Source organism: Aethalodelphis obliquidens, unplaced genomic scaffold (assembly GCF_003676395.1).
Source record: "Aethalodelphis obliquidens isolate GAN/ISIS:26980383/991018 unplaced genomic scaffold, ASM367639v1 scaffold3, whole genome shotgun sequence".
NCBI lineage: Eukaryota > Metazoa > Chordata > Mammalia > Artiodactyla > Delphinidae > Aethalodelphis > Aethalodelphis obliquidens.
Genome location: NW_020837947.1, coordinates 13,684,165 through 13,696,955, shown reverse-complemented (window position 1 = coordinate 13,696,955; position 12,791 = coordinate 13,684,165). Strand labels below are relative to the sequence as shown.

The window sequence follows — 12,791 nt, the reverse complement described above, 5'->3', positions numbered from 1 at the left end:
GCATACCGCAAAAAAAAAAAAAGGAGACACAACAGATTTGGGAGAATAATGCCCTGGGTTGACACTCTCAAATTCCCTTCTCTTAATATTCATACCTTAAGCAAGTCAGTCTCTCTGAGTTTCAGCTTTCCCATCTCTAAGTTGCAAATAAAAATATCTTTCTCCTACTCCTTCACATTGAGGCTATTTAGAAAATATTTCATGATTGGGCTTCCCAGGTGGCACAGTGGTTAAGAATCTGCTTGTCAATGCAGGGGACACGGGTTCGAGCCCTAGTCTGGGAAGATCCCACGTGCTGCGGAGCAACTAAGCTTGTGTGCCACAACTACTGAGCCTGTGCTCTAGAGCCTGCGAGCCACAACTACTGAGCTCACGTGCCACAATTACTGAAGCCTGTGCACCCTAGAGCCCATGTTCTGCAACAAGGGAAGCCACCACAGTGAGAAGCCTGCACACCACAATGAAGAGTAGTCCCCGCTCGCCACAATTAGAGAAAACCCGTGCACAGCAACAAAGACCCAACGCAGCCAAAAATAAACAAAATAAATAAATAAATAAATAAATATTTTAAACAAGAAAATTATTACATGATTGTTATTCAAAGTTCTTAGAAATAAAGGTGGCATAAAAATAAGGATTTCACTACGTAAAATCAACCCCCCACCTCTCTTGAATACCTCCCATTGCCCTCAAGAAAACCTTTACCTTCTCAAAACAAACTTTCTCTTCTTTCTCTCCTTCTAAGATATACTTGACCACCCATGTACAGTCAGTAGGCAGGGGAGACAACAGCTCAAAGGTAAGAGGTATTGCATAATGGCTGCCTCCCCGCCACATTTTTAAGTACACGTTTATACAATTATACAAGAATCCAACTGGAAGGTTTGTGCTTGTCTTTATTTTCCAAACTCTGTGATAAGTTCCTAGAGGGACCACATCTTCGTCAACTCAGGTACCCAATAGCCTTACAAATACCCTGCAGCACTAATGTAAAAATCTGCGAAAGAATCACTGTATTACCTGGTCCAGTGTTTCAAGATTGTTTCCAATCTGTGAAGTTCCTTAGACACTTTGTTGGTGTCATTTAACCAGTGTTCTCCAAGTTGATTTAGCTGGCTTTCTAGATCTGAGCAGCTAACAGATATCAGAAGTCGTTTCCCATCATCTAGTACCTGATATAATTTGGGCTGGTATTCATTAAGGCTGGATTTCAAATGCTAAAATGATTGAAAATACTGGGTCAAAAGTTGAGATAATGCAATTTTTCTCCCCTAAAGATGGTAAGTTCTCCATAATGTTCCCATTACCTTTTAGTCAAATTTCAACTATTGGCACCCAAGTTTCATTAGAAGCTTCGAGACTTTTCATCTATATCTAAGAATATAACTTTAGGTGCACTTAAAACAGTCAAAGTATAATTATTTCAAGAATAGTGGGACGCCAACACAAAGTGCAAAATACTGCTTGGTGGAGGCTAAGTTTTCAAAAAGAGCTCTCTCAAAAATAAGAAAAAAAAAGGATTTTTAGTGCTCTATTAAAAAACAACAAACTGTAATTATTTCAGGATAGTATGACTTCAGCATAACAAGTGGAAAACGCTTGGTGGAGGCTAAGTTTTCAAAAGGGGCTTTCATTAAAAAAAAAAAAAGACCTTTCTATGTTATATTACGAAACAAATACTCAAAGTACTTAATAAAATATTTGATTGCAAGTTTGTTTAGATGCTGTTAAAACCATGGGAAAGCTTCCAAAGGAACTGTGGCAACTTTTTACACCAAGTTGTCATTTAGATGCTGACCTGGTAGAGTGTTATCCGGTCGATAAGCCTGTCTTCGCTCTCCTCCACCAAACCCACAGTCGGGATGCTGGTCTCCACCACCTCCAGCTGCCTGCTAAGCTCCCGCTGGTTCTCGTCCAGATGGGACCACGTCTAGAAACACAGCATCAGTGTGTGAGCTAAACATCCTCTTTAAGGAAGAGCAGTCCTCTTCGTGTGCAAACATGCACCTGACAGTCTCTTTAAAGACATGTCGGAGATGCCTGCGTTGGGGGTTTGCTTTGGGAAGCGAAAGATAGCTTTGAAGCAAGTCATCAGATGGTGACCTTGAAAAGCACTGTGAACGGGCTTTCACTTCTGCAACTAACTAGCTGTATGACCGGGCCAAGTTACTACACTTCTCTGACCTCCCTCATTTTCAACATTAAAAAAAATGGGGATAATAATATCTTGTCCATTGTGAGGATTATATAGAATAATATGCAGCACACCTGAAACACAGCAGGCAGCTGAAATTCACAGTCTCATCCTTTACCGCAGTGAAAGGGACGGGTGTGTTTACTTTCCAAAGTAAGTGAACTAAATACATTACATTTGCAAATTAAAAAAACCCACACAGACATTTAAGAAATATGAATATACAGTATAGACATTCTACTAAGGAGAAATACCAAATCACTTATTCTAAGATTATAATTTTTAGGGAATTCCCTGGTGGACCAGTGGTTAGGACTCTGTGCTTCCACTGCAGGGAGCACGGGTTCAATCCCTGGTCAGGGAACTAAGACCCCACAAGCTGCACAGCGCGGCCAAAAAAAAATAAAAGAAAATTATGATTTTTATTCTATTTAAAATCGGAAAATCTTTTTTTAATCATGTGAAGTCTTTTTCAATAATGTAGAGCAAAAGTCAGCAGTTTTTCAGTCCGACTATCGAGACCCCAAATATCGTCATGCCCAGTCTGAAACTGGTATTCATCTAGCTGAACTCACAGTAAGGCACAGCCTTTACCTAAATGTGGATAGGAAACACCAGGGGCACAGGCAACACATGATGCTGAGTCTGAGACACCTCCGAGGTCATAGGAGGCAAATCGTAGGAACGAAGGTGTCTTGCCTGAAGGGTCTGCTGTGCAGTAGGGAGTGTGCTGTAGGGGAGGGGCGGCATCAGGGGCTCACCTCGAGAATGTACTCCAACTCCACACCCCTCTTGTGAGCCCCTTTGAGCACAGCCGAAGCCTGCTCCATCAGGTCTGTGTGGAACTGAGTTTCCCGTAGGACCGCAAAGCTGATAACCTTCCTGAAGAGTGTTTCGGTCAAGATCATATGAGACTCCAGGCCCTGAAAGTACTCCTGCAATTTGTCAGATAGAAAGAGGTCAGCAACTCATTCATTTACTACCTTACAATAAAAATTGCTTCAAACCTGGAAGCTGATGGGACTTGGCTAATATATGGGTGATAGTGGTCCTCCCCTGCTGGCCTCCACTTACCCAGGCACTCACCGCTTCCTGCAGAGACGGGGGTGGGGTGGGGTGGGATGGGGGTCCAGCCTCCTAACTGGCCTCTCCTGGCCCCCCACTCAAAGCACCTACACTGTGCTGTGCTGCAGGTACTCTGTCCCCAAAACAGAGCCCTTCAGAGGCGAGCAGCTGCTGAAACACTCGTCCGCCCTCTCCACTCCTCCTGGTACCATCTGGGTGGACACTTGCTTCCTCCACCACAGACACTGGCCTCCTTTGTCCCTGGGACACATGAGAGGCCGATCCCCACCTTCAGCCTCTGCCTGCCCTCTACCTCCTGCAATGTCCTCACTTGACACATTCACAATTTTTCTTCCTCCAGGGCTGGGCTTGAGCTCTACTCTTTTGTACTTAATACTCATGGCCAAGCACAGCTGGACACACACCAACTGGCATTCATATTTTTAAATTTCCCTCAGAACATACCTACACACAGCAGAACTGCAGGCCTTGCACAACCCTACAAATGTGTTTTAAAATCTTACTTTCTATACATAAAAATCCCCAGAAGATGGGGAGAAGGTTATCCCATTTCCTGTTCCCAGCACCACGGATGAAACTAAAGGACCAGGAATCGTTAACACCAGCTAACACTGAGTGTGTACTACGTGCCAGGTGCCCTATGAACACTTCGGCAACTAACTCGTTGAATCCTCCTAACAACCCCTTAAGATAGGTAGTTTTATTTCCCACTTTACAGACTCTGCGCTACTCAGTCTAATGCAACATGCCCAAGGTCACACAGAGCTCTCCCTCAGAAAATGGTCTGGTCAGGAGAAGCTAGAACCATTATCTTCAACTGACAATTATTATATCATAGAATCTTAAAGCTGGAAGAGAACTTGGAAGTCATTTAGCCCAATGTTCACAGAAAGCTGATATTCCTATTACAACCCCGTCTCCCCCTGACAGCCCTGGATGGACTTCTCATGGCCAGGAGGGGGTCTGTTCAATGGCAGCCTGCTCCTTTTAGAGTTCTTCATCTACTGAGCTTTATTTCTCTGTTATTTATACTCATTGATCCCAGTTTCCCCTCTGGAATAACTCAGGATGATATTTTATTGCTGTGGTCAAAGATTTGAGAAAAACCAGCTGTGAACTTTAAAGCAATGTTTTCAAAGCCAAATGATAAGGCTTTAATAAATCACAAAGTTTTGGACAAAAACCTCTGGGAAAAGTAGCAACAAGTACAATTCTCCACGCCGCCCCCCACCCTCCCCAAATCTACCTTCATAAGCCACCAAAGAGCTACGTAATGGTAGAATGATAATCATCTGTAATCTTAGGGAATTTTTAAAGTTTCCTCATAAGAAATTTCCACTATCTGGGAGGTTGAGTCTCTGAACTGGCAAAAATGTTATTTTTGTAATATTACTAATAATGCAATTTGTGTGTGTGTGTGTGTGTGTGTGTGTGTGCATTAAACAGGCATTCCTTCACTAAGGAGCAGTGTCTAACCTGAACTTGGTTACGGTACACACTGATGGAACACTCTCAGGCGTCCCAAGTTTGGTTATAGAGTAAAAGCACTTGCCGTCCCCAGGAAGAAACTCCTGAGGCCCATGGTAACCAGAGGCGCATGTACTTAAGGACCAGAAGAGCAAAGTGATGCATGTACCAGACATAAAGCCAGTCCAGAGCTGAGTGGGCAGCTCTGCATTCCCAGAGCAGAGTGGGGAGTTCTCGGCCAGGACAAGGGAGAGCAGAGAGAACACCTAGGACTAGATGAACACATGGGCGTGAGGGATGCAAAGGAAAAGGGCAGAGTTAAGAATGAAGCTGGGCTCCTTTGAAGAGAGTCCCTGGGTTTCCTGTCCACTGCAGTTTACAAAGGAGAAAGCATGGCTGACTGATCATTAAAATTACTGGTATGGTTGGTATTCTTTGTTCACTTACAGAATTATAGGAATATATACTCTCTAATTTTTCTGTGCTATTGAGTGCCAGTGGGCTTGAATATACATTTGTGGACCATTTTAAAGAGTAACTTATATGAGTAGAAACTCATAAACGACTGATAATGTTAGGTTTTACTAAATATATCAGTGAGTGAGAATGTGCTTTCAAAACTACATTTTCTTTCTCTCTGTTTTTTTTTTTTTACCTTATGTTTGTCAAGTAGTTGTTGGATGTCTTCTTTGGAAGACACGATAATTTTCTGGTCTCCTGCCATCTTCTCGCGCCCGGTCTCCAGCAGGTCAGCCAGATCTTGCAGGGCCCTTTCATACTGACCCTTCAGTGCAAGATTCTGGTTCAGACCGCCCCGCCGAGAGCCAGTGGTCATCATCAGCTCATCGTACATGTCCTAAGAAACAGACAGATACTCACGCTCAATTCAAACCTACCTCTTCATGAGGTACATTTAACACCTGTGCTCACAGGATGTCAATAGTTTCCGTGGGGTTAAAACGCTGAAAAATTGTTCTTGTGGCTGAGGGAAATGTCATAGAAAATGTAGTTTTAAGTTTTATCATGCTCTCAAATTTTCTAATTTTAGAGTAACTGAATAGAGCATCCTCAACATTTGGTCTGCTAAGTAATAATCAGATTTGGGACTATTCCTTAAATAAAGAGCTACGGAAACAGAGGAGTTTAATGTGAGCAGAAAGCCTTTAAAACTTAAAAAGGCAAATGTGGTGGGGTAAATAAATAACTAAGCAGGAAAGACATTTTAGCGGACGATGATACACCAAATACAAAATTTATTTGAGCCATATGGACCTGATTAACGTATCATATTAAGGTTTAGCAGGCCAAAATGCCTCAATCTGGAAAAGTTCAACTTTAATGCCTATTTACAGCTATGACGCTTGACTCTTACACCTGACATTTAAGTACTGTCGGAAAACTGTCTAAAAAGGACAGAGTCGGGGCCATGGGCTCATCACATGATGAAATGTTAGATAATGGAATGAGATAGTTGAAATAAAAATGTTCTTTTTAAAATAAGAGGTATTTTATTTTCTCAAAAGTAAGAACTTGTGACCCTGTATTGGACTCATGCTATTAATCCCTCAATGGTTCTGTAATAAGGCATGTGTGCAGAGAAAACCTGACACACGCACAGACTTTTTCTTAATATAACTTAACTGTGTTGCCTATCAGATGCTACACTTTGCTGGTTTACTATCCCAGTATCTTCCTACCAACCTGAGATCAGATTCTTGCCTAAGTGCCAGATTTAGAAAAACACTAATCCAAAGTGTTAATTCTCTACTCCTGAAAGATGCCAGGGAGTCTGTTTGGATTTCAGCTATCTTTAATTTTTTGTTGTTGTTCTGGAATTAAAACAATGTCTCTTTTCCATTCAAACATGTATGAAATATAAACTATAATTTTGAACTTGAGAAAATACACTTTCTAAAAGTATTAGCTTAAGTATTTTTTCCTTAAAATTTTTTTGGGTGTAGTACAATACAGGGTAGATAGCCTTTTTTTAACTTTTCTAGGTAGGATCGCCAGTTATTAGATTTTCTACAGTAGAAAATAATATGCCACAACTAAACTATGCTATAATGCTTAGCCATCGGAATAATAATAATGTCAGAAAAATCTTCAAAGCATGAGAATACAAGAAAAGAGAAGAGTTAAAAAATTGGACACAAGGGTCCTCCAACAAATGCACACAGACCGCCCTGCAGTAAATCTCAAAATATGTCGATTTATTTTATTGTACTAAATACGATAAAAGTTTCAGAAAATGTTCTAAGAGTTACTTGGAAGAAAAACTGGGCCTAAATGACATGAATTTTATAGAGAAAGCCTGAAAAAATAGACAAAATAATGTTTTCTTGCCTTCCAGTTAGGATGTACCATTGAAGCTGAATGCCATTGGAAGAAAACGGTACCTGGAGTTTGGAGAGTTCTTGCACCCAAGGCTGCTCAATCTGCAGCCTGTCACCACGCCTCTTCAACTCAGTGATTCCCGCATCCAATTCCTTTAGCCCATCTTCAGCCTGCTGTATTGCCTACATAAGATTTATGACATTTTATTAAAACTCCCATAAGCAATTTGCCATGCAAAGTATGATTATCGTGCCTCCTTATTTGCTCCTCTCTTCTCCACCTAAAACATTTGCCATGCAACATAAAAATGATGGTCCCCTATTAAAGAGAAAAGTGAAGAAGGCCCTTTATTATACTACAGATCAGATATTTTAAAGGTAAGGAGGTTGGGGCTTCCCTGGTGGCGCAGTGGTTGAGAATCTGCCTGCTGATGCAGGGGACACGGGTTTGAGCCCTGGTCTCGGAAGATCCCACATGCCGCGGAGCTACTAAGCCTGTGAGCCACAACTACTGAGCCTGCGCGTCTGGAGCCTGTGCTCCGCAACGGGAGAGGCTGCGATAGTGAGAGGCCCGCGCACCGCGATGAAGAGTGGCCCCCGCTCGCCACAACTAGAGAACGCCCTCGCACAGAAACGAAGACCCAACACAGCAAAAATTAATTAATTAACTCCTACCCCCACCATCTTCTAAAAAAATAAATTAAAAAAAAAAAGGTAAGGAGGTTGGAAGGGCTTAGCATGGAGGGTTGGGAGAACAATGGCTTCCTTGAACAAATAAGGGAAATGGTGAATAGCACCCTGAAGAAGAAGCATGATTTTAGGACGTCTTTAGAAAAAGGTATTTGCCTAGATGTTCTAGGGGATCGTGTTCTGGTTTTCTGAAATGCAGTTTTGAGCATCTTTGAAGCGAGATGCAGCGAGGGAAGAGGAAACTATGCTACAGCATGGTCAGAGAGAGCTTACTCCATTGTGAAATGGGAGGGCAAGCGATCAGGTATGAAAGTGACAGCTAGCGCTGAGCCTTGCCTTCCCAGAGTGAGGTCTACAGAAGCAGGACAAGGCATCAACCTGGCCTTCAAGGAGCTTCCAGTCTGCTCAGGAAGCCTGAGTAAACAGAAGAAAAGGAAACAAGGCTGAATACAGTTATGTACTAAGCTTGCTGCAGCTCATCCCTGTTAGAGGACTTCGGAGCAGGGAGACACCAGTGAATCCTGGAGCAGTCGAGGAAGGCTTTTGGAAGAAAAGCAACCTCAGCTGCCCTGATGAAAAGAACATGGACTCCACATGGCAGATGAAACACACGTGTCTTATTTTCTCTCTCCTGAGTCCCACTAAAACCACTGCCAATATTTTGTTTGCTTGTTTTCTGGGGTGTTTTTCCTTCATAAATCTACAAGGGCAAAGAAATAGGAAAGAGGGCAATACCAACAAAATTTTGCAAGCTGAAAATCAGAAGGATACACGGGAATTGACTTAGGAAAGCTGAGAAAGCTGAATCCTAAGCTAGCAGGGCTTCTTTATCACCGAATTAAAGCAACAGGAATCTCTGGAACCCTGGGCAACATGGGGCGGGTGCTAAATAAGGAGGGTTGGTGGAAAGCTGCTTAAAGAGCGCCTCGATTCCCAGATCCCCTTCCTCATTCCACACTGGCTCTTCCCTTCCTTGGCGAAAGGCTGAAAGTTCATTTTCTGGAGAAGGTAAAACAGATGTCTCTGGACTGAGGGGCACCAGGCACAGTTGTGGGCTCGAGTCCTTGACTGAAAACAAGGGGATAAAGTGACAACACCCACTGAATGCTGAATGTGGATCCCCTACGTCTCCTAGAGTGCTGAAGCCTTGTTTCTACTCTCCAGACAGAAGGGGGTGGGCGGGAGAATATGAAAAGACCAACAGAAAAGACCTAAAAAATCTGACACAAGGATTCTCCAATAGCCCACACAGATCATCCTTCCATAAACCTCAAAACTGTCAAGCCCCATCCATTCATGAAGTTCCCATTCAGTCTCTCATCCTAAATGTGAAGAGACAACAAAGCATTTCCATACAGCTGAGAAAAGCCTCTAACATGAAAGACGGAGACCAAAATAGGCCAACAAATTAAAAGCAACCTGGAGGGGAATAGACTATACAGGAAAAACCAACAAATAAAAAACTGCCCCCAAGTCCCCCCAAAACCCTTTCAACCCCCAAATCACTAATATACCAGAGAGATTATAAAAGACAATCCATCTATTTGAAAAAGAACAGGATACTACCCAAAAGTGGATACTACTTCCCAGTCTCTGAGAAGATTAAATGCATGAGAGCAGATATGCAGAAGTCAACAGAAGAGTTTAGAGTTGAAACTGAGGAAGTTTTCAGAAAGCAGAGCAAAAAGACAAAGAGAGACATGTCCCTCGATAAGGAAGTTAAGAGGACTGGACCAGAACATCCAGCATCTGCCTAAAAGGAGTTTCAGAAAGGGAGACAGATAAAATAGAGGGATGAAAACTATTTAAATAACTCTGAGAAAATGTTACAGAACAGAAAGATGAGAGCTGCCAGATCAAAAGAGCCCACTGAGCCCCCAGCCCGGTGGATGAAACAGACCATCCCCAAGGCATGTCACTGTGAAATTTCAGAACACTGAGACCTTCGGGAATTAGAACAATTTTCAATTCCTCAAGCCAACACTGGAAGCTAGAAAACAATGGAGCAAAAGCCTCCAAACTCTGTAAAGAACTGACCAAGGATTGTATAAAGAGCCTGGCTATGAGCAGTATGTGAGCATATGACTGGAACATTTCCAGACATGCAAAACATTGAAAACTCTATGTAGCACGCATCCTTTCTTAGTAAGGATGCGCACTAAGGAAACAAGGAAGCAATACAGTAAAGAGAAAGACCTGAAGCTCAGGAAAGAGAAGACCCAGCAGAAGGGAGAAGTGAAAGAAATTCTCAGAACGGTAGTAAAGGGAGATTGAAGAAGACAGCTGTGCAACAGGCTTATGGGGCAACAGGTCTGTTCTAGGTCAGAATGACACGACTCAAAAGATGAATATATCCCCATGCTTCTGCTACTGTTACCTCTTTAACCCAAGGAGGGTAGGGATGGGATTAGCACTTTTTGAGTTGCTTTCCATTTATTCAGCGAAATCAGGAGTAATTTATTTTTATCTCTGGGATTTACATTGGTTGTATTGGTCAATAGTCAGTAAAAGTGTTACTTGTGATCATACGTATCCTAAATTTCACATTAGAAATTCAAGGCAAAGCACTCTTATGGCTGCTCAAATTCTGTTTGGGATTGGGTACATTATAAGCCAAAAATAAAAAATAAAAATAAAAAGGGGTCCTTTCAAGTAGAAGTTATGACACAGAAGAATGATTTTCAATTTGGGAAGAATGAGGGACCTCTGTTAAAAAACAGATGAAATTAGGGTGCAGAAAGATACATATTCAAATATAATTTTGCAAACTGTTTTAGATGGTCAGAGAGGGAGAGAGATCTAGATATCTCAACCTATAGGGAAGTATTTGAGGTGGTCTGTATTTCAGGTGATTCCCTATGGCCTCTACCCACAGAACCATTAGAGGTCTACTGAAACTAGGGTATGCAATTCCATTAAAGCACACATTTTCATCATTACTTAGTTTATGAAATGGGATGTTCTGTGTAACATCCTTCCCATTGCCTCCCTCCTCCTGAGCTGTCATGTCAAGCACCAGATGCAGGAGTTGGCACTGACACTTATCCTCACCCCCAAACATCCCTAGTGACTTTCCACTGCCAGTGGTCTCCAAGCTACTCACCCAAAAGTACCCAAAAGTGTTTAAGATGATCGATGAGAATGAAACACTGTGTCTTTCCTTTATATACAACCACATGCATTTTTAATTTTCAGTTGTGTGTATGCTTTATAACACAGTACCTGCTTGTAATTTATAAATAAGTAAATACACATATATTTGTGGTGTGTGCTTATTGTTTTAACCAATGAAGTGCACAAGCAATAAAGTTGACCACTCGTTTGTAGAACAAAGTCCAAATTCTCTGACATTCAACAGACTCTATAAGTTGCTTCAAATTTCCTCTTTGAACCCTACTTCCCCTCAATCACCTTTGTTCATTGTTCAGTTCAGTCAAACAGGATTACTTGCTTTTCTCCCGAAGTGCCCTGAATGGTCTAACATTTATGCCTTTGTTCTTGCTGTTCTCTTTACTAGAACACCTTTCTTCCCAGTCTCTGTGTGTCCAAACTTCTAAGTCCAGTTCGAATTTCCCTTTACAAAATTTTCCCTAATCCTACCACCGCTGAAGGTAATCTCCCAGCTTCTAAACATCCATAGTGCTTCATGTGTAACGCTACCAGGACGGTCTGACTCCCTGTCGAGTGTCATTGAGGTTCATGTCTAATCTCATGGTTAGGTGGCAAACACCTTCAGGTCAGCATCTGTCACTAACACCTTTTCCTCTCTCACATTTCCTGGTTACACACAGAAGTAAGTGACAGAGTCAATGTAATCTGTAAACCTGGTACTTAAAAACAAAACAGATGACAAACAAAGATGCTACAGTAAGCCATTAATATTCCAAAGAATATGTGGAATTTCATAGTAAATCAGATCTACTCATCGCACTTGCTCTTATGGAAAAAGGCAGCTGTAAATACCTCTATTTGCTCTGCCACAGGCTGTTCAAACACATTTGCCAGTTTCTGCAGAATGATGTATTTGTGGTCAGCCAGTGATGCAAACAGCACCTTCAGATCATTCTAAGGAGGAAAGCAACAGGAAGGCTTAACATGTGTAACAGGAAATTCAAAATGGCTGTAAATATAACACACATTCTTAGAAATAATATACAGGGGTAGGAATTTAATTGTTTCCAGAAGAAACAATATTATCTTATGGGAAAGTAAAAGGAACTGGTAACAATTTATACAAGTGCTAAAAAATTTACACCAAGTGCTAGAATTTGTTATACAAAGCATTTCCAACACAACACAGATGGGGACGAAGTACACAAATAAAAAGCAATATTGGTCACCCAAATGTTCTTGTTATTTCTGTAATAAAGGAGCACATTTAAACATTGCAGCAGAAATATTACACTAAGGACTTCTAGCTAGTAAAACAACCTGGAGGTGGTGTTGTGTTTGGGGGAAAAATATTATTCTTAAGAATAATTATGATCCTTTTTTTCCTCTCTCCTCTCCTTCCCTCTCTCCCTCACTTCCTTCTTTCTCTTATTTTCAAAGAATTTGCACAAGCTTATAAAAAGCCATCCAGAAGTTTAGAAGATAAACATTATTCACAGTGACCAAAGACATATGAAAAGACAACACAAAAAAATCTTAGCTAAGCCTACTCATAAACGTTACTCATTTAAATGTCCAAATATACTTATATTGAGTTAACTCTGTACAGAAAGGAGATAACTCTCAGACTTTTTGATACTCAATTCTAAAAGGAATAATGAACTAGAACAAAGCTTGAATTATAACATTTTTAATTTTTCTCCTGAAATATCAACAAGTAAGCTCTATTTCTTATTAGTTAGAAACTGCTGTGATGGGCTGGTTGCTCATCATAGGCTGAAGCCTGACTTATCACATTCTCTTCAGCGGGAGTTGACACAATACTTAAAGTATTTTACATTTTAACTCATTTTGTCCTCACAAAGCCCTAAAAGGTAGTTACCTTGGGCATGGTTTAATAGTTGAGG

At 41.3% G+C, this 12,791-nt stretch overlaps 1 protein-coding gene across 3 annotated transcripts in view; it reads right to left on the bottom strand.

Moving 5' to 3' along the window:
• SYNE1 (spectrin repeat containing nuclear envelope protein 1) overlaps positions 1–12,791 on the bottom strand; it is a 462,280-nt gene that overhangs the window by 115,562 nt on the left and 333,927 nt on the right. For all 3 annotated transcript variants that reach the window (XM_027083161.1, XM_027083173.1, XM_027083179.1), the window contains 6 exons: positions 11,737–11,838; positions 7,147–7,266; positions 5,403–5,603; positions 2,956–3,129; positions 1,799–1,930; positions 1,021–1,217 (listed from right to left, as the gene is read on the bottom strand). In XM_027083161.1, coding sequence (XP_026938962.1) covers positions 1,021–1,217; positions 1,799–1,930; positions 2,956–3,129; positions 5,403–5,603; positions 7,147–7,266; positions 11,737–11,838 — 926 coding nt within the window. The remainder of the gene's footprint in view (positions 1–1,020; positions 1,218–1,798; positions 1,931–2,955; positions 3,130–5,402; positions 5,604–7,146; positions 7,267–11,736; positions 11,839–12,791) is intronic.